This window comes from Gopherus flavomarginatus, chromosome 1 (assembly GCF_025201925.1).
Source record: "Gopherus flavomarginatus isolate rGopFla2 chromosome 1, rGopFla2.mat.asm, whole genome shotgun sequence".
Classification (NCBI taxonomy): Eukaryota; Metazoa; Chordata; order Testudines; family Testudinidae; genus Gopherus; species Gopherus flavomarginatus.
In genome coordinates, this window is record NC_066617.1 from 23,803,123 (window position 1) to 23,823,695 (window position 20,573).

The 20,573-nt window shown below is 39.6% G+C and overlaps 1 protein-coding gene across 1 annotated transcript in view; it reads left to right on the top strand.

The window, feature by feature from the left end:
* The window catches only part of SEMA3C (semaphorin 3C), a 163,344-nt gene extending 142,984 nt beyond the window's left edge, over positions 1 to 20,360 (top strand). The window contains exons 13-18 of the mRNA XM_050936876.1: positions 2,547 to 2,635; positions 6,001 to 6,042; positions 7,314 to 7,471; positions 10,844 to 10,911; positions 14,291 to 14,421; positions 16,189 to 20,360. Of these exons, the coding sequence (XP_050792833.1) occupies positions 2,547 to 2,635; positions 6,001 to 6,042; positions 7,314 to 7,471; positions 10,844 to 10,911; positions 14,291 to 14,421; positions 16,189 to 16,602 (902 nt within the window). The 3' untranslated portion in view covers positions 16,603 to 20,360. The remainder of the gene's footprint in view (positions 1 to 2,546; positions 2,636 to 6,000; positions 6,043 to 7,313; positions 7,472 to 10,843; positions 10,912 to 14,290; positions 14,422 to 16,188) is intronic.
* Positions 20,361 to 20,573: the final 213 nt, after the last annotated feature.

Sequence of the window (20,573 nt, forward strand, 5' to 3'; positions counted from 1 at the left end):
GAGGTAAAGGCTGGTGCCTTATCCACACACACACGTGCTCTTCATCTCAGCTCCATGGAAGGACATTCCACAGTATTCAGGGAGTTTAGGGATCATGTAGGTCCTGGCAGCCAGTAAATCTCTTTCAGGTCCTCATAGTTTTGCTAATGCTGGCACCCTGTCCAGACCACTGGGGTACTGTCAAAAGATTTAGTTTCAAGAAAGTTTCTTCTGAAAGAACTGTTTCATCATATCATTGCATAATGAGGACAAACGATAACCATAGAACAAACCCTCATGAAATATTCATGGCTAACATTTGCTGAGCACGTACAGTTGATAGCTATACATTTTTTTATATCTTGGCTGCTTTAAGTTTCTTGATTTAATGTTATAAAACAACAGTGCGGGTTAGGTGTGTGGTCAAGATTATTATATATGAGTACAGTTCTTTATTTTGAAGCCAAGGTATGCCTATCTGCTGGCTTACACTGGGGAAAACGAATGATTTAAATTATTTACACCAACCAACTTGCATTCTAACTCCAGCTATGGAATGTAGTCACTGACCTTAAAAACAAAATCACAAGTCTCCCGCTTTTGCTTTCTTCTGTCAACATCATAGATTGCCTGGAAAGCTCAGATCACTTCCCTACAGGCAGAAATGCGCACGCACGCACACACACACACCACACACACACACACGGCAGCTCTAACATTTTACTGACCTGCACAATTCAACATTATTATTGAAACATTTCATGACAAAAGTGAGATACAAACTCTTTGATCTTGCTCCTCTGTGACAATATAGAGCAAAATAGGTTTGTTATAGTCAGTCTGAGTTCTCGTCCTTCCGGACAAGAGGAAGCCATAGCCATGGGTGCTGGAATAATTTGTATAGTGGGGGTGCTGAGAGCCATTGAACCAAACTGTAAACGCTGTATATGATGGAAACCACTTCAAGCCCGGAGGTGCTGCAGCCTCCCCTGCACCCTAGTTCCAGCACCTATGCCAATAACCCTTTTTTCATCCAAGGGTATGTCTACACTATGAGATAGAGCTGTGATTCCCATGCTCATGTACATGTATTTGTGCTAGCTGTCTTTGAACTAGCATGAGTATAAATTACACTGTAGCCTCAGTAGCACAGGTAGAGGCAACAGAAGCACAGTGGGTGGGTAACTGCTCGACAGGGCTCAGTGGTGCAATAGCAGCTATTCTGCTGTTCATTCTCACACTAGCTTTGTGAGAGCCAGCACAAGCTATGTGTACATGAGCAGAGGAATCACACCCCTATCTCATAGTGTAGATGTAGCCCAAAGCTCATGGTTTTCTAAAGAGCCAACAAGGTCCTGGCTGAGCAGCATAAAATTAGCTGCTAAGATAATCTTTCTGGTCTATCACTCTTACCATCTCAAACCTTTCTTTGAGTCCATCTTCTGACACTGCCTTTTCCACTGCATCAAATGCAATACATTTGTCCCTACCTTAGAGGCCCTAGAACAATGGAGTTCTGGTCTATGACACAGGCCCCTATGGTAACACTAATAATAATAATTAATAAAATATAAATCTTTCCCATTTTATCTGTTTCTGTACCATATTGTGTCACCTCACACACTACCATCCATGCCATCCCTTTCACACAGAATGTCCTCTCTGAACCAATCCCTGAACATCCTCCCTGAACCATAAATCCACTACCTTGCCCTCCTTCAAGTCCCACCTCAATCTCCATTTCAAATGTAATGCTTGCAAATTGATTTTGGGGATAGAGACTACATGCTACTATGTGTTTTTAATGATGCCACTGTGGGGAGAGCAGTTTTCATGCATTCCCCATGGACATCCTTGATTGCCATGTGGATCACAAAAGTGGATTCTTTTGCTACATAAGGCCCCAATTATTGATGGTGCACACCAACCCACACTGGCTAGACTTGCATCTCACCCAAGTTAAAACTGATTCCTGCACTGAAATTTGTACCATGCAGGTTGCTTACATGTTATTAGTTTCTGTTATATGTTGCCATGCATTGCACATAAAATTTGGCATTGTATCCATCTCTCCTTTCCTTTGTTTCTCTTGTGTTTTTAGATTGTAAACTCTTTGTGGCAGGGGCTGCTTTTTCCTCTGGGTTTGTATGGCACCCAGTACAGCGGGGACCTAATTCTGACTGTTACTTATGGATGCTATAAAATAATAATACATAAATGAATGAATAAATAAATATCTGACCATGACTTAATCAAAAAACTGTGGGAGAAAAGTCTAATCCCTTTATACATCTATTGCCTGCTTGAATGAATCCCACTAGAAAGAGTTATTACAGATATTTTAAAATCAAACACAAAGTTATTGGGCTCATTACAGGAGTAACTGGATGAAATTCTATGATCTGTGTTCTACATGGGGGTTAGACTTAGATGATCTAATGATCCCCCCAGGACTTTAAATCTATGAATTTATGAAAATCATTTCCACTCTTCTCTCCGTTATGCTTTTTCCTCTAATATTTTTTCCTAGTTGGTAAGAATTCATCTGTCCTCTCTCTATGTTCCAGATCAGGGGACTGTACAGAAAGTTGTTGTCCTACCCACCAACTCTTCTGCAAGTGGAGAGCTCATTTTAGAAGAACTGGAGGTTTTTCAGGTTTGTCTTGCTCCCCCTTTCAATCCTCCAACATATATGTTCACACAAACACTTTGTCTAAAGGACTTTAGCAAGGGTGACTAGCACTTGATAAAAGATCAAATAAATTAGTAGAATGTCAGCTTGATGCCCTCCAACTGAAGGAAGTAGGAATAAGGTGATGTCTAGTGTACTGTGGAGTATAAATGGGCTTAAATCTTTTTATCTGCATTCAAATGCCTTGTTTTTCTTATGTTGTCATCCTGGCTCAAAGGATTTTGGTAATCACATTTTTTAAGAGGTCATGTTATACTGACTGCCAGCAGGAGACTTTTATCATTGGCATCACATATTGAGGCAGCAGCCATTTGCAGCTGGAATCTCAGTTTTTCTTTTTCTTTCTTTCTTTTTTTTTTCCTTCTTTGATTATACTATAAGCTTTCTGATTATGAGCCACATATTTGAAGCAAACTGGTGTTGTTTTTACTTTGCTCAAGTTCTTTAAAGCCAGATGTCACCCTAGTCAAAAAGCTTTAGGCCTAAATCACCCTAAGCTGAAAAGAGGCATAAACAATTAATGGAAAAAACAATAAAAGAGTCTCTGTCAATCATTCTAGCTGCCTGTTAGAAAAATAAGGAACTGTTCACCCTACTGGTGAAAGCTCTTAGAAATTTGCAAGTGGACTGCTATTTACTAGGTAGACTCAGGGCAAGTGATGCAGATCTAGGCTGAGCTTCTCTGTACCCAGCACAGCTCAGCCTGTTGTGCAGAGGGACTAGACAGCCCACTTGCTATGGTGCAGCTAACTTGCTGTGTGGGCAGGTGTGGAAGGGGCAAGGTCATAGCTCCATCTCCTCCGAGCCCTCTTTGGGCACACCAAGGAAGCATATCCCCTTCTCCCCTGTGAGCAGAGGCCCTCCCTTGGACAAGCCATACAAGGAACTGCCATCTCTGCACAACCTCCTACTCTGCACACCTTCATTCATGCCTGTCCCAACCCAGGTTCCCCAGTTGCTTTGCACCCCAGGATGAGTTACCTGTGAATTTAAATGGTCTTGTTATGCCTTGTGTGGAAAACTGAGCCTACTTTTTTCAAAACGTGCATATGAATAATATTGTATGGGACTTCTTTCACCAGAAATATTATTCATTCCCTTTAGAGCAGGGGAAGCTAGGCAGGGAAAGCAAGGGCTCATGGGAAGTCTGTGCCAAGACCTGGGAAAGAACCCAGGGTCATGACTCTCAGCCCCCTGCTTGGTCTTCTCATCATTACTTTCTGAGCCGTCAAGATCACTCTAGCATAAGCTCCGGGCTCAAAACATATGTAGTTGCGCTGAGGCTCTCAAAAACAGAGGGGACAAGGGTAGCATAGGCTTAGTGTACGTAAAGGCATAGACTAAGTAAAGCATGTGGTAGCGCTGTCAAGTATTTTCTTTTTGAAAAGTAGCTCTGAGAGGGAAAGTGGAATCTGAGATCCAAAGTGGCATTTGACAGATTGCAGTGAGAAAGACGGTTGGAGCAAAGCTATTTAATCTCGTTTCCATGCAAGACACAAAAGACAGAGCCCCAGGCCAGCACTGCAGACACAAATTGGGGCCTTTTTGATCTACTTCAGTGTTTGTGAAAATGAGACACTGAAATAGGGTGACCAGATGTCCCAATTTTATAGGGACAGTCCCGATATTTGGGTCTTTTTCTTGTATAGGTTCCTAACACCCCCCACCCACTGTCCCAATTTTTCACATTTGCTGTCTGATCACCCTACACTGAAAGAACTGTTCAAAGCAAGGAGGAAATAGGCACTGCATGCTTTCCACACATTGACCTCTGCAAATTTACTACCCATTAGACATGAACTGGTAGTAACATCTTGGCGGGAGGGATAGCTCAGTGGTTTGAGCATTAGCCTGCTAAATACAGGGTTGTGAGTTCAATCCCTCAGGGGCCCATTTAGGGATCTGGAGCAGAAATCTGTCTGGGGATTCCTTCTGGTTTGAGCAAGGGGTTGGACTACATGAGGTCCCTTCCAACCCTAGTATTCTATGATTAATCTGGCATTAACCCCTTACAGCTATGTCAATATGACTCATTTCTTACTTACTAAACTTTTACTGCTCCAGTCCTGAGCCCCAACATCTGCTAATGCACTTATCATCACCTCAGGTATTTATGTCCCCCTACTGTAGCATCTGAACACTCTATAATCTTTACTGTATCTGTCCTCACAGCATCTCTGTGAGGTAGGGAAGTACTATTATCCCTCATTTTACAGATGGGAAACTGAGGCCCAGAAAAACTAAGCAACTTGCCCAAGGTCAAACAGGAAGCTTCTGGAGAAACATGGAATTGAACTCAGATTTCCTAGCTCCCAAGTATTCAGACCTGAAGTGTTACAACCCCACAGCCCCAATTCTGAGCAACTTCCAATTTCTGCAAAGCCCCTTGCAATTCCAGCCCTGGGCCTCCTCACAGCTCTTCTGGTGTGCCACACTCTAATCTTGACCTACCACAATGTCATCCATCTCTTCCTTGATCCCCAAAATAATGATTGTCATTACCGTTGCCATCATTTATTATATTTACCATTAATTTTGATGAGAATAATAGATTGTTTCATTGGTTTAACACAGTGGATGTAGTCACTCCAAAGGGTGTTCTTTAACATCTGAAGAAGTGAGTATTCACCCACGAAAGCTCATGCTCCAAAACGTCTGTTAGTCTATAAGGTGCCACAGGATTCTTTGCTGCTTTAACATTCAGTTTGACACAGATAATAAATGACACTGAAAACTACATACAGTAGTGTGCTGTGTCCACTGAGTGCACTGAACAAAAACAAAAATTCAGTAACACAACACATCATTTGTAATGTTGGCATTTCTTGTTGATAATCTAAAATCATGTGTTGGACAGTAACCAAAGTGTACGCATTGTAGATACAGTGTGGAAGAAATATTAATTCTTCTTGTCCAGATCATGTGCTAATTACGTATGAGCTGTTACATGATTCCTGCATGCTGTCACCTTCCAAGAACAAAGGCTGTGCCTTCCAAAGAGAGAGAGAATGATGGTTTGCAAACAGATACTGCCTATCTGTAGTAGTGAGTCAGCTCTTAAGAGCATTTCAGCCAGAAGTGTGAGAACTTGTTAATGTGTTTGAGTCAAGTCCAGAGGTTCATGCAGCCAATATATTTACTGACTCAAACTTTGTATTTATGTCATGTTTGTTGAGTTGTGGCAAAAGATGATTAGGTGTGAATGACATCCCCTCAAGAGTCTGGAAAAGAATGGTTTATCTAGAAATGACTGTGGCTTACAAAATGTTAAAGTTTAATATCATGCATAATAAATAAAAGATGGCATATAAATGTGATTTGTCTTTCAGAATAATGCTCCCATAACAACAATGAAGATTTCATCTAAAAAGGTAAAGGAAAGTGGAACACTCATTTAGTGGTTATTATCTGAGAACAGAATTAACTTAAGGTCCTAAAAAGGCTAACTAGGATGCCCCATACTAAATACGGACACACAGATCTTCAGTGTAGCACCTCTGACTCCCAATTTGCACTGGCTGAGGATCTATCCCAGCACTGTCAGACAAAATTCACTAGTGCATTGTTCAATATTGGTTATTTTCAAATGATAAAAAGTCCAATTAGGGAACAAAAAAATTACCATATAACCAATCACATCACAATCCATAGACTGAAGCTATTTGTCTAAATTATTCATTCAGCACTTGGGGAGTGTAGAAATGGTGGTATGGGGCCTATGATGAGGTTGTGTCTGTCAAGCTAATTCATAATGGCTATTTTGACATGAATCATTAATATGGTGATGGTGATCATAATAGTTGTGTGACTGCACAACCATAATAAAAGCTAGCTAAAATTCTGTATTCAGACAATTTAAATTTATTGAATTCTGCCACAGACTTTTCAGAATTATTAATTAATTAATTACTATTTATGAAATTAAACTCCATGAGATTTGCCAGCGTTATGAGAGAGAGGGACTCAGGCCACCACAGTTCAGGTATGCTCCTATCCAGGGTTTATTTCCACTTTAAGAAATGCTATTTAACTGGCTTTTGGTTAGAACCAGTCATTTTGCTCCAGATTCTGATGGCTTCACTCACCTTGAATGATCCTTACTCCATGAGTGGTCTCATTGACTCCAGTGGCCCCATTGACCTGGAGTAAGGTTCTATTTAAGGTAAGATTCTCAGAATCTAGTCCATAGTGACCTCGAAGTTTTGTGTTTATGGAATCTATAAATAAATCCAACTAGAAGCTTTGCACAGTATTTCTTAAGGAGACTGTATGCAGAGAACTTGCTTATCTCAAAGGCTTGATTCAGTAATCGTCACTAAGGACCAAGTCCTCAAATCTGAACTATACTAACTCAGACCCGCTGCAACAGGACAAAATAATGAGATTCAATGTCCAAAAAACCATTAGCATTCTCCATAGCATTTTAAGTATTTTATAACAGGAGATGGTAATGTTATAAGCCTGTTAACCTGGGAGATTTCTATTTATTTTGGCTTTGAACCCTTTAGTGGCTCACTTCTTGGTTTTTAGTTCATTCCAAAACGAATTGAAGGCTTTATGCATAAGTTAACTAAGCTCCTGGGTGAAAAGCTGCTCCTCTAGGCTCCACATCTGAAATAAATGTTTCCATTGCCTTTCACAGCAACAATTATATGTGAGCTCAGATGAAGGGATCACGCAGGTATCTTTGCATCGCTGCCATATCTATGGAACAGCCTGTGCTGACTGCTGCCTAGCCAGAGATCCTTACTGTGCTTGGGATGGCAATTCCTGCTCCAGGTTCTACCCAACAGGGAAGAGGTGAGGAGTCTGATGAGATTTGCAAGAAAAGTACAAGTCAGGGGTTTACTTTCATATGTAGTCATGGCTCATGTAATGTGATAGCAGAAGGGGATTGGTTTTTGTTGTTATTGTTGCTGGCTTCTTTAAAAATAATACTGAAATACCTGTTGTTTTTGGCATTGCACGCTGACCAAAACTATCCGCTAAAGAGATCACTTTTTATATTAAAAACAATACATTGTGAAAGAAAGATTTTATTCTAATTTTAAAGCAACAAGGGCCAAATCCTCCTCTGGCATACCATGTGTGCACCAATTTTAATGGAGTTACACTGAGGTAATGCCGATGTGGGAATAGAATCAGAATCCAGTGATGCCTTTGCCTTTGTTTAAAATCGCTGTGAATGTAACTATCATGGTAATGCCTTTCATGCAGCAGAATATCTGGTGCATTAAATCTTTATATTCTGTGTTTTTCCTCACTGAAAAGGACTATTTATCAGGTCTGGTTGGTCTGGAATTTTTCAGAGACATTTTTCATCAAAAAACACTGATTTGTTAACACCAAAACTATTTATAGAGCTGGGTCTGTTTCGACAAATCTCTTGACTTTGAAAAATAATGGAATAAAAAAGTTTGGAAATTGTCAAAGTATTCCATTTCGCTATTTTTGAAACAAACCAAACCCAAAATCATTTATTCTGGTTAAAAATGTACACTCGTTAGGCAAAAATAGATTTAAATGGAAAAAAGTTGAAATCAAAACAAAACATTTACAAATTATTGAAACAAAGGTTTTCGATTGACATGAACCGATTTTTACAAATTTTTCAATTTGCAAACATTTTTGAGATTTTGACTTTTCAACTCCATTCAGGATGGTAAATATTTTCAAACTCTCAAAAATATTCACAGGACAAGAAGACTGTTTCCCACCCTGCTCTGGGAAACAGACCAATTCAGGCAAATTTCATTTCCATATCATACCCACTAGATTTGGGATTTTCAACATGAGGTTCATTAAAGCAGACAAAGCAATTTTCCTTTAATTTACAACAGAAAGTCTCTAGTTCTCACTGAGCACAAACTATACTTTTTATGCAAACTAGCAATCTTGCTCCACTTCTCTGGAGAAATATTTAATAGCAGAAGGCTGTAGTGCGGTCTCATATTACTGGGCTTCACTGCTTGTACAAATGACTACAGAATATCTAATGAACATTGTGTGAAATATTATCAAACTAAACTTTTCATTACTAGTGGGGTCTTAGCCTGGCCTGTGCAGGAGCACAGGTGTAGATTCAAGGAAGAGCCTGGGGACTGTGTGCATGGTACTTCTCCCTTTGCAGGTATCTGGGGAGCTGACAGAGAGGGATGGGAAATGGGTGGAACCTTGGCTCCATCCTCCAGTGGACCAGCCAGTTGATGAGGTGCTAGTAGTCGATTATTAACATCTGGGAGCAAAAAAGGATCAGAGACAATTTCTTTGCTGGACTTCTCCTGGGTTAGGGCAGCTACTGACCACTCCTTGCGGGATTAACTCATACAGCACAAGTTAGTCCTGAATGAACAAAGTATATTTTATGGTGCAGGTACCTTGCATTTTTGTGTGGTAGTAGTATTTGTTTACAATTTGCAAGGTTCAGCATTTGACCTCTTGTCTTCATGACAGATTCTTTGGGACACCAAGCAAAGTCCATGGTGGGAGGATGGGGAATCGTCAGGTGCTGGCTCCAGCTCTCTGATTCTCAGCCCATCTGAAGCCAACACAACTTAAACTGTTAAGAGGTATAACAAAGTGGAAGCTCAGGCCCAACATTTATAATTTCCAGCTGACCTCTTGCCATTTCCATCATGTATATCCATGTTATTTCCATTGGGTTTTATACTGCTGCTAACATTTTGTTTGTAATGTGCTTCTTACAGCAGACCAAAATAAACACCAAACACAGTATGGAAAACAATCTGTTTTTCATATGCTAGGGAAATGAGTTGTTTCTTTATCTAAAGAAACAGCTTGTGCTGGAGAAAACATCAGTAATTCGAGCCAAATCCCCAAGTCTAGACAGTAGTGTCTTTCTACGGTCAGTCTTTCTCTCGCCACCTCTCTGCCTGCTATCCCACACAGCATAACCTCAAAACACCTGACTTTTAACTTATGTCCTGAAAACACCCACAAACATATCCTCCCCAAACAAACATTGCCACTTCTTGTTTCTGGATAAATAGTAAAATGTCAGGATAAGGTCTCTTGATTAGGTTAGTGGGATGTGGGAGCAGCTTCTGAAAGACCACAGCAAATTATGGTTTACCTAGATATTTTCCTACTCTGGTGTTCACTATTTTCTCTCTCATCTGTAGATCATTCAGGCCATGTTATAGTGCTGCAGCATTTTTAATACTGAGTATTAAATATAAAAGAGGACAACAAAATCCTAAGCGACTCAGCACTTGACTAGTTTCAGGTTTTGCTGCAAATTCTAAAGTCAGGCAGAGAGACAGAGAGACATCCACCAAAATTTGTTTTGGGATGAGAGGCATGAATTCATGTGGAGAAAAATAGTTATAATAGGATAAAGCATGACCACCTGATGATCCCAGAGCACTTCACAAACATTAATGACTTAGAATTCTCCATATCCCCTTGAAGCAGAGCAATATTACTCATCCTATATGACAGATGAGGAAACCAAGACACAGAGAGATTCTGGCACACATTTCCATACCAATTGCCTACAGCAGCACAGGTAAATCCATAGTTAGCACCAAAATAACTAATGTGATTTTCTGAGATGCAGAGCAACCTCAACTTCGCCAATGAGAACTAATGACGGGTATGGGTGTTCAGTACCTCTGGTAATCAGACTACTTAGGCAAGTTGGAAACATTGACCTAAGTAACCTATCTAAATATCAAATATCAAATAGTGAGTAATTGATGAGGAGCAGTCATTGATCCTACAAGACTGCCCTGGCCTCCAAAAGGAGCTGACAAAGTTTGTATGAACCCCTGTATGTGAAACCTCTGAACTTTATGTTGCTCCCCTGTACAACAGAGACTGATAGTGAAGAACGGATGAACCAGTTTGGATACAATACAAGCCAATTGAAACCTTTCTCAGAAACCTGAACACAACTCATCTCCTTTGAGGTTCAGAAGAGTCTGTTATTTTCATGAATAGGGTCAATCTTAGCACTCTGCTCTGCTTCCCTTGACTTCAGTGGGAAAACTTCCATTGATTCAAATAGTCTGGGCTTTATACGCATGCCAATTGCAAAACATGGAATTGTTTACAGTAAGTCATGACCACTGATACTAATATATAATTTGGTGAATAGTTTTACAGTGTGGCTATTTTAGAGTCAGAGTTTGTGCTTCCCAAATATTACAGGCGGAGTCGTAGACAAGATGTGAGACATGGAAATCCTATGACTCAGTGCCGAGGATTTAACTTGAAAGGTACTGTAATTGAAAGATGATCATACTGTTAAAGATCACTTGAACTTTCCTTCATGTGACTCATTCTTCATGTCAGCTGTGTGGTTTACTGGTAAAGCAGGAAAAAAGCACAGTCATTTTCCAAACCTGAGATAGGTTTTTTTTCCTTAACATCCTTTCCTTGTATTTTACATGAAGTGGTGTCTTTGTATGATAAAATGGCATGAGATATTATAAAGTGAGAGTCCAGTAGCACTGACTTGAGTCAGCTTTAGGGAAACGGTGGACTGCTCTAGTTCCCCACACACTTCTGCCCATGTCCTTTACACCCACCTGTTCCAATCTTGCACCTGATGATTATACTGAACTGTAAAGTCATTTGGGGCTAGATTGTACTTGTGGGCATAGCCCTGCAAGAGATGGTGTGAAAGCTGTGCCCCCTCTCCCCCCACACACACCCCAGAATAGCCCCAGGGTGCACTGTGATTTGGGCACCACTCTGAGTCACAATTCTTCCTCTTTCCGCCTTTGCACTGAGGGACGAGTAAATTATTTTATCCCTTTTCATGAAGCATTTTACAACCCAATGTACACCGGACCATCCACACTGCCCAATGAGTTGAGGCAATGGAGCTAAGGCTCCTTCCACTCCCAATTCCAGGCAAGGCCAAACAGGGTGAAACCTGTAATTTAGACCCAGATTTTCAAAAGATTTCAAAGGGAGTTAGGTGCCTAAATCCCTTGACGACCTGTGCCTTACTCCATCTTACTCCCATGCATGGCTGAGTAAAGGCTGTGACGGTCTACTGCTTTGTAATCCCCACACAAATTGAGATTAGGGGATCAGGGTCATTTTCGCCTGCAATTTTAATCCTGTTTTGAACTCTTGTCCACTTCACTCTGTGTCATCAGTAGTAGAGTTGTTGTCTTTTGCTAGGATATGTCAATTTGTCAAAAACAAAACTTTTCATAGAAACATATCTAGTTTCAATGCAACCTTCATCAGGAAGGTTTCTCAGGTTAGACAGAGTAGAGATTTAAACATGGGTCTCCTACAGCATGAATGAGTGCCCTAGCCATTGAGCTATTGACTAATCTTAATTAGGGTGTTTCACTCTCTCTTTTCAAGGAAGTTTTGATGAGAGTGGGGAAGAGAAGAGCTAGGGTACAATAGGCGGCCCTTCTCCTACTTTTTCGAGTGTAATAAAAGGTAATAAAGAAACCATAATTTAGACTCTTTCAACATATAAATTATATTTTAAGCCATTTTATGGCAAAATAATACACTGAGAAGAAAAAAACATCGGAAAACCACCAAAAAGACAAAAGAGCTGATGTGAGTAAAATGTATTAGCAAATTTATAAGACAATTTTGAAACTGAGGCATAAAGCATGCCATGTTTCATGCCTCAACATGCTTTAACATGTGAGGCTTTAACATTTTTCAGCACAGAGCTACATTTAAATACAGCATTGAGCATCAATAGGTTTGTATGGCCATTCTACATATAGCTATTCTATATATTCTATAAAGACTTGTAGCATTAACAAATTATTGTTAGCTTTTAGGGCTGTTATGAAAAAGCATTTGTTTTCTTTCTCTGTCTTTCAAAGTGCACATAACAAGTAAAAATAATATGCAATAGATAAAAGTTTAGTGAAAGGATGGACGCATTTAGATACTACAATGCTATAGACAACTGTAAAATCTGTAGAACACGTACACAGATCAACTCTCATTCAGTATGATGTATGTTCCTGTATGACTCAATCCTAAAGTACATCTGTAAAACTCACTTTGACCCCAGTCCTGCAGTAAGCTCCATGCAGGCACAGGGGCCTACTAATTGCCAGATTAGGACCTTTGAATGCCAAGTACTTCAGGATCACTTCCATAACATTTACAATATTATTACTGTTATGTGTTGAATCCAAAGTGTAGTAGGCACTTTACAGAACAAATAGAAAGCAAAGGTTCCCAAGTAGCTTAGAATCCAATTTTAGAAGTGTCTCTATGACTAAGGGCAAGAAACAGAAGATGGGGAATAGAATGAGGAAAGACAGGGTGACAGCCGTATGATGACGCAATTATTTGATTTAGGCATCTATGTCTAGGTGGTTCAATTTACAGTATTTATTTTTAACCATTACTGTTATGTAGAACTTACATATGCCTAAGATAGAACTTACATATGCCCAAGTATTGCTAGAGTGCTATAAATCAACTGAAAGCCTTTCCCAGGAGAAGAGTGGCATCATCTCCTTCTGTCTCCTGGTCTCAGTCTCTGTCTGATCTATGTTTTTCATTGGATTTTAAGTTTAGAGCTAAGTCCTGTCCTATCTATATAAGTAGCTGCACCAAGTAGGTAGGGATGGAGTGACACTACATGATGGCTACAGGTGACTGAAGAGCTTCTTAATGATGCTTTGAAAAAGAAGCTGTTTCTGGCCATTTTTAGCCCCCAGCTCACCTCAAAATGCACATTCAGGGAACAGCTACAGACCTACCCACATCCTTGGAGTAGCAGGCTGTATCTTTTTTGATGCTGGGGCACTGACCGGCATGTTAAATAGCTCGCTCTTCTTTAAATTCATAGACTTTAAGGTCAGAAGGGACCATTATGATCATCTAGTCTGACTTCCTGCACATTGCAGGCTGCAGAACCTCACCCCTCCACTCCTGTAATAGACCCCTAGCCTCTGGGTGAGTTACTGAAGTCCTCCAATTATGTTTTAAAGATTTCAAGTTACAGAGAATCCATTATTTACACTAGTTTAAACCTGTAAGTGACTGTGACATACTACAAAGGTGGGCGAAAACCCCCAGAGTCTCAGCCAATCTGACCCAGGGAAAAATTCCTTCCCGACTCCAAACATGGTGATCAAGACATCATGTGGGCAAGACCTGCCAGGCAGATACCTGGTAAAGAATTCTCTGTAGTAACTCAGACCCCCACCATCTAGTGTCCTGTTTCCAGATGTTGGGGATTTTTGCTACTGGCAGTCGCTGATGGGCCACAGAGAGCACTAGGATGATGCCTTGGCCTGCTGCTGCCTGAGAGCACCAGGTAGAAGAAGTTCCCTTTGCCTTTGCCAGGCAGGATTTGACCCACAAGCAGGTGCCCTAATTTCTCAGAACAGTCTGTGCCCAGGGCTGAAATATTTGCTGTTTGATTGGGCCTGAAGTTTCTCCAAACTTAATTCCTTTTCTTTTATAGATTTTTGCCCTGAATTACAGATTCCTGGACGTCTTCAGTCTAGTGAGTCTGAGACGGGGTGTGACTCGGCTAGGTTAAGGAACCTTGGTTGCCAGTTTTGCTGACATGTAAATGTTTGCTTTCCAAGTCAGAATCAGGCATCAGTAGTACAATAGTCTTATCTGCCCCCTCTTGCTTCCTAGCGTACAGAAATGCAGCAGAAGTCATTCAGTACGGAGTGAAAAACAACACCACCTTTCTTGAGTGCACCCCTAAATCTCCCCAGGCGTCCATTAAATGGCTCTTACAGAAAGACAATGACCGAAGGAAAGAGGTGAGTAATGCAGCTGAGCAGCACAGATCAATCTGGGGCTCGGGAGGGGGGGAGGGGAGTGCATTCAATCAGGGGGCTCAGACAGTCTGGTTATGATGAAGCAGGTTAGGAAAGTTACATGAATATATTTTAGTTTTGGCATGAGGAGTGACAGCTCTCATTATAAATTATAGCTGAGATTTTCAAAGGAGCTTAAGAGAGTTAGGGACTTCACTCCAGTTGACTTTTAACGGGAATTGGGCACCTAATTCCCTTAGAAAATTCAAGGCTACACCTATATTCAAAACACTAACTAGAAAATCTTTCCTCTACAACAAGGTGATTGTAATGGGAATATTTGCTCAGTCAGCACATGCTGTTGATCTGGGGAAACAGGCATAAAAGAAACAAGATGTGTAAAATCAAGAAGCTAGGTCTGGTTACAGCAGCACCTTCGTGCAATGGAGAAGATAAAAGAGAGAGTGAGGGGAAATGGGGCAGGTTTCCTTAGCAAGAAATTAGCCTGAGCTAAAAACACTTAAGGCTACAAGCATTTTCCCCACTGCGGTGTAATCACATTTTCCATTACTGCTCTCAAGTTTCAGTACTCTAACATTCACTATAATGCTTTCCTTGAGTGATACAAAAAGGAAACATCATTTCCATTTCAAATCTGAGGCAGATATTCTTTGGAGGAAAAAAAAGGGAACTTCTGTTGTAAGAGTAAGACAGTAACATGGTGCATGTGACAGAATATAAATAATGGAAAGTGTTACACTCACTGTGAAATGAGAAAGAGAGGGCTAATAAGGCGTTTATTGAGTAAAACATGCTGTTTCTCAGGTATACTCAGAGAAGGCTCAAACCTTGTGCGAGCAATGTAGATTCAATTCTTTATTCCTTACTCAAGAAAAACATACACCTTAGCTGAGTCCCCTTTTGTCTTTCTGTTTTGTAACTGTGTCAGAAAAACACATGCTGGAATTAGTAACGGCTGAACCATGAAAGGATCAGAGGGTTGTTTCTTTTCAGCTAAGCTGAATCTCTCTGAATTCTAAAACCCCTTTTCTTGAGGAACTGGGCTGGAAATTTCATGAGAATAGACTTACTCAAAATAGATTTCTGCACAGCCTCATGCCATGTGAGTTGCCGCAACATAGAAATATTTAAAAAGAACACCATCATCGCCTGTCATAGACATGAAACAAAAACTAAATAGTGTGCTGTGTAAATTTCTTCCAAACTGTGCAACATTGAATACAGAATGACATCCTTCCCTTAGACACTTTTATACTATTGTATGGAATCTACACCAGATATATAATTCTTTATAGAACTGCCCGCTGGTGCCAATACTCAATTAAAGCATTTACCCAAAAGCCACCCAGTGTCCAGTGAGACATCAACCACCAGTCTTACGGACTCCATCTTCCTTTCAGCAGATGTTAGCAGAATACTCTGATGTTAGCGGGCAGACTACCCAGGTCTGTAATGCTGGCAAAGAAAAGTTTCTCTACCCCTAGGGGTCTACCCTCTTTGGAGATGGTTGAAAATCCTGCCTTGTGGTGGGTCCTCCCAAGGGTCTAGGTTGGTCTCTGTGGTTTGATCATCTCAAATGTTAATAGTAACCGTTGAAAATCACAATAAAGATAAAATTCGGAAAAACTCTACACAGAACAAGCTCCCCATATGTGAAAAAGAGTCATCAGAAGATATTACATGTGCCTTGTATAATTAATTGGCCCATCACACTGTATAAGAAGTTTATTTTTCCTTTTGTCCTTGTAGGTCAAACTTAATGAAAGGATCATATTGACTGAGCAAGGACTCTTGATTCGCTCTGTCCAGGATACTGATAGAGGACTCTACCATTGCATCGCAACAGAGAACAGCTTCAAGCAAACCATAGCAAAGATCAACTTCAAAGTGTTAGATTCAAATATGGTGGCCTTCATGACTGACAAGTGGTCCCCCTGGACCTGGGCCAGCTCTATACGAGCACTGCAGTTCCACCCAAAGGATTTTGTTGGAGCTTTCAGCCATTCAGAAATGCAGATGATTAACCAATACTGCAAAGACAGTAGACAGCAAGGACAGCACGGAGAAGAATCCCAGAAGATGAGAGGGGACTATGGCAAGTTAAAGGCCCTGATTAATAGCAGGAAAAGTAGGAACAGAAGGAATCAATTACCAGGGTCTTAATTTTTTCATTTGGAGCCTCAGATGTGTTTGTTCTCCCTAAAGGGGGCTCTTGTTTGTCTGTTGAGAGCATATTAAAATAAAAATTAGTAAAGCATGCCTGAGAAACATTCTTCTCCCAGTAAAATGCAGTGTAACTTAATTAGAGAAAATATAAAACCAGCATTTTCTTTGTGAGATGCTCACTGGCATTGCATAGGTCCCTATTGTAGCAGCAAAACTGAATATTTCCCTTAACCCATTTGATATCCTGATATTTACTTACAGTTGAAGAGAAAGAAAGAAAGAAAATCAGTGCATTAATTTGCAGTTTTGGAATTGAGCAGAACAGAAAGGGAGAGAGATAATTTGGGTTACGATGGTTGTTCAAATGAGGGTAATGCCCTGGGGTTTCTTGCACTGCATTTAAGTCTATGAGTTTCTAATTGTTTACGGTTCAATGTTGGGTTTACAATTTTCATTCACTGTACAAGTCATGTGAATGCATGAAGCTAAGAAGCTGGCAAAAGTAAAGTACAGTAGAAGTGGATAGGACGGGAAAAAACTGAAGGTCAAATTAAAGTAAAAGTAGGACAAAAAGAGAAAAAATGGTTTTATACCTCAGGAAACACTGATTATTGTTCATTATATGAGCTGTAATACATTCTGAGACATAATTTACAAATATCTCTGCTCATATTGACATCAAAGAGCATATTTGCCCTAAAACACTTCATAGCTTCGTAAGCAACATGAGGACTCTGATTATAGGTAACATTTTCAAAAGTAATAAGTCACTTAGGTGCTTTTCAAAAAGGTTACCTTCCTGTGAGCAGAATGTAGATATATAGTACAACATTTCCTCAAATACTAGAACCACAGATTTCTTTTATAATGTCCCAAATGATAAAGGTTAGAGCTGGTTGAAAGATGTGGAGAAAAAATCATGAAAAATTTTGAAAGTTTCAGAAGCAGTATCTTTTCAAAGTTTTCCAAGAGAGCTGATTACAAAATGTTCAGAAAACTGCTTTCCAAAATTATTTGATTTAAAAAATGTCCAGTTTTCAATTTTTTCCTTTCTTTCATCCTTTTCTCCTTTTTTATTAACCCATATGCTATTTGTTGCTGAAAAGGGGAAAACAAGGGTACGGTTTAGAAAGGGGCAAAAAAGAAAACTGAAAAAATATTTTTTGTCTAAAAAAAAGAGGAACATTTCAAAACAAAATTTTTGGTGACATTTTCATTTTCTAAAGCCATTTTTCAGCAAAAACATTTAAAAAAAAATCTTCACCAGCTCATGATTTGTAACATGCCAAATAGAACTGGTTGAAAACTTGGTGAATGTCTTTCTGTCCATCCATCCAGTTTGGTACAAAAATGTCACCATTTTCCAACCATCTGTAGTGCAAAATATCAGGGGCAAATCCTGCTAGCCTTACATATGTGAGAAGTTTCCTGGGGTCCACTAAGATTATTCACTACACTCAGTTATTAGCAACAGATAGCATCACAGAATATCACATGTAATGCAATGACATTTTACGACTGTCTGCAGCAAAATAAACTAATTAAAGATATCATATATTCAACCAAAATAACATTATTTTATGATAAACTGAGGAAAAATAACTTCTAAACCCACAGGCGGTTTTAAAAAAAAATGCCAGCAGTTCTAATAAAATCATGCCTTCAAAGGAAGTATCTATATCTGGCAGTTCTCAACCTGTGGGTCAGGACCCCAAAGTGGGTTGCGACCCTGTTTTAATGGGGTCACCAGGGCTAGAATTAGACTTGCTGCGGTCTGGGGTCCTTGGTCTTTGGCTTCGCTCCCCACAACCTGGGGTGGTGGACTTTGGCCCCCTTCTTTTGGGGCAGTGGAACTGAGGCAGGCTCAGGCTTCAGTCTCTCCTCCAGGGGTCATGTAGTAATTTTTGTTGTCAGAAGGAGGTTGCAGTGCAATGAAGTTTGAGAACCCCTTATTCTATCCATTATTCTTTTAACTTTATTTTAAAACAGTGGAAGCTTTTGGGGCATGATTCTTATCCCACTTCCGTTGGTGTATATCAGGAGTAAGTCTACTGAAGTGAGTAGAATTACTCAAGATTTACACTAGTGTGATGAAGAGTCTGTCACAATTGCATTATTCTGGTTTCAAACTGATGCATTGGCAGTCAGGCGTGTTACCATTTTGCCGTTCAGTGATGGAACAGCTGGGAAATATGCCTTGATTCAGCAGATCACGGAAGCACAGACTTATGTCCCATTGTCATCAGTGGGACCACTCATAATTAACTGCAAGCTTAGCACAGGCTGAATTGCTTTGCTTAAAGGGGGTGGGATGGCTCATGTGCTTAAATCTGAGCCTGTATTTAAGTGCTTTGCTGAATCGAGGCCTAAATGCATATTAGTGAACTGGATACACTGGTGTATAGCGGCCTGAACCAAAGGCCATGGGAACCAGTGGGAAGTTTCTCATTGATTTAATTGAGCTTTGGATCAGGTCTCAAGAGCTGGCAGCGTAGATTCAACAAAGATTAAATTAAAATGAGTAAATGAAACTCAGTTTTTGCCAGGTGTCTTGCAGTGGAGAAAATATCCATTTGGTAGGAAGGGAGACTTTCTGAAAGTTCAATCCTTAAGTTACAAACCAAAAAGTTGTTTTGGGCTCCACAAAACAAAACTACCTCCTAGACTGACATTAGTTCATATACTCTGTATGCTGCACTTGGTCTTCCAATGTTATCCAGGAGATTCACTGCATAGTTAGTATAACATTAATGTCTGTTGTGAGGCTCATAATTGATTCCAGATGAAATATGGCATTTAATGAGCATTTAAGGGTACGATTTATTCTTTGAGTGGTTGATTATAGTGATATTTTAATAGGCCCCCATCAGGGCTCAAAAATGATAGTTGCATTGTTTATAACTGAATATTGGCAATATGGGATTCAGTTAAAACAATCAGCGTAGCTCAGAGTTTCATATGATTATAAAATAATATTTTTAAAGCTGCTTCACATACAATTCTTATGATATGACTGTTTAAGGGATTACACTTAAACTAACATTTTTCTGCTGCATGAAAACTTGTTTATACATAACAAACTTCTGTCAATGTGTAGCCAGTCCAGCCTTCCATGCTTTAGCAGGTCTCCTCTGTGTATAATGTAGGTAAGGAGTAGATTTTCAGCAGGTGTAAATAGGTGTAATTTCCTTGATGTCCATAAAACTACAGGGATTTATACCTGCTGAGGATCTGGCCCTAAATGTACAGGCTAGACTTACTACAAGTTTTTTCTTTTTAAAGTAGACCACGGTCCCCATTTGTATGTAACATGGACATTTAAGATTGTAATATTGTTTGTGCTATTTAATAACTTCCTATTTTGAGGATTACTGAATAATGTATATAATTTTATTCCTTTTTTTAAAGAAACACCTCCTAGATAGAACTTTGCCAAATGTAAAGATAAGTTCTCTGTCAAGAAGTCCATCAGTACTTTTTTTTGCTGTTTTTATTTTGTGTAGTTTGTAAAGTTTGCTGAAATTCTGATTTAACAATGTGTTCTTTGAAGCCTCAGTACTGTACATAAACATGTTTCGTTCAGAAAACTCTCTTTTTAAGAAGTGTAGGTATGTGTATAGTTCCTAGCATGATGAAACTGTCATTACAGTGAATATTCATTATATCCTGTGAAAGAAAGAACAAAACGTAGTTTAACACAGTGCTATTTAATTGGAATTATTCTTTGCCTGACAAAATAAAGTATGTTGAAACCACTTCAGGATTTGTTTTGCTTTTCCCTTTGTAGATCTTTGCTAACAACCAAAAACTTTTTTACTTATCATAAGAACAGCTGTCCCATACATCTTTGCAACAAAACCATGCAAAACATGCTGCTTTCAAGATTTGTAATAAGTCTGTTTTGCCCTCCCTTGCTCACATTGAGTTTAGTATTATTGGTTTCTTAGAAAAGTCTGGAACTTATCTAA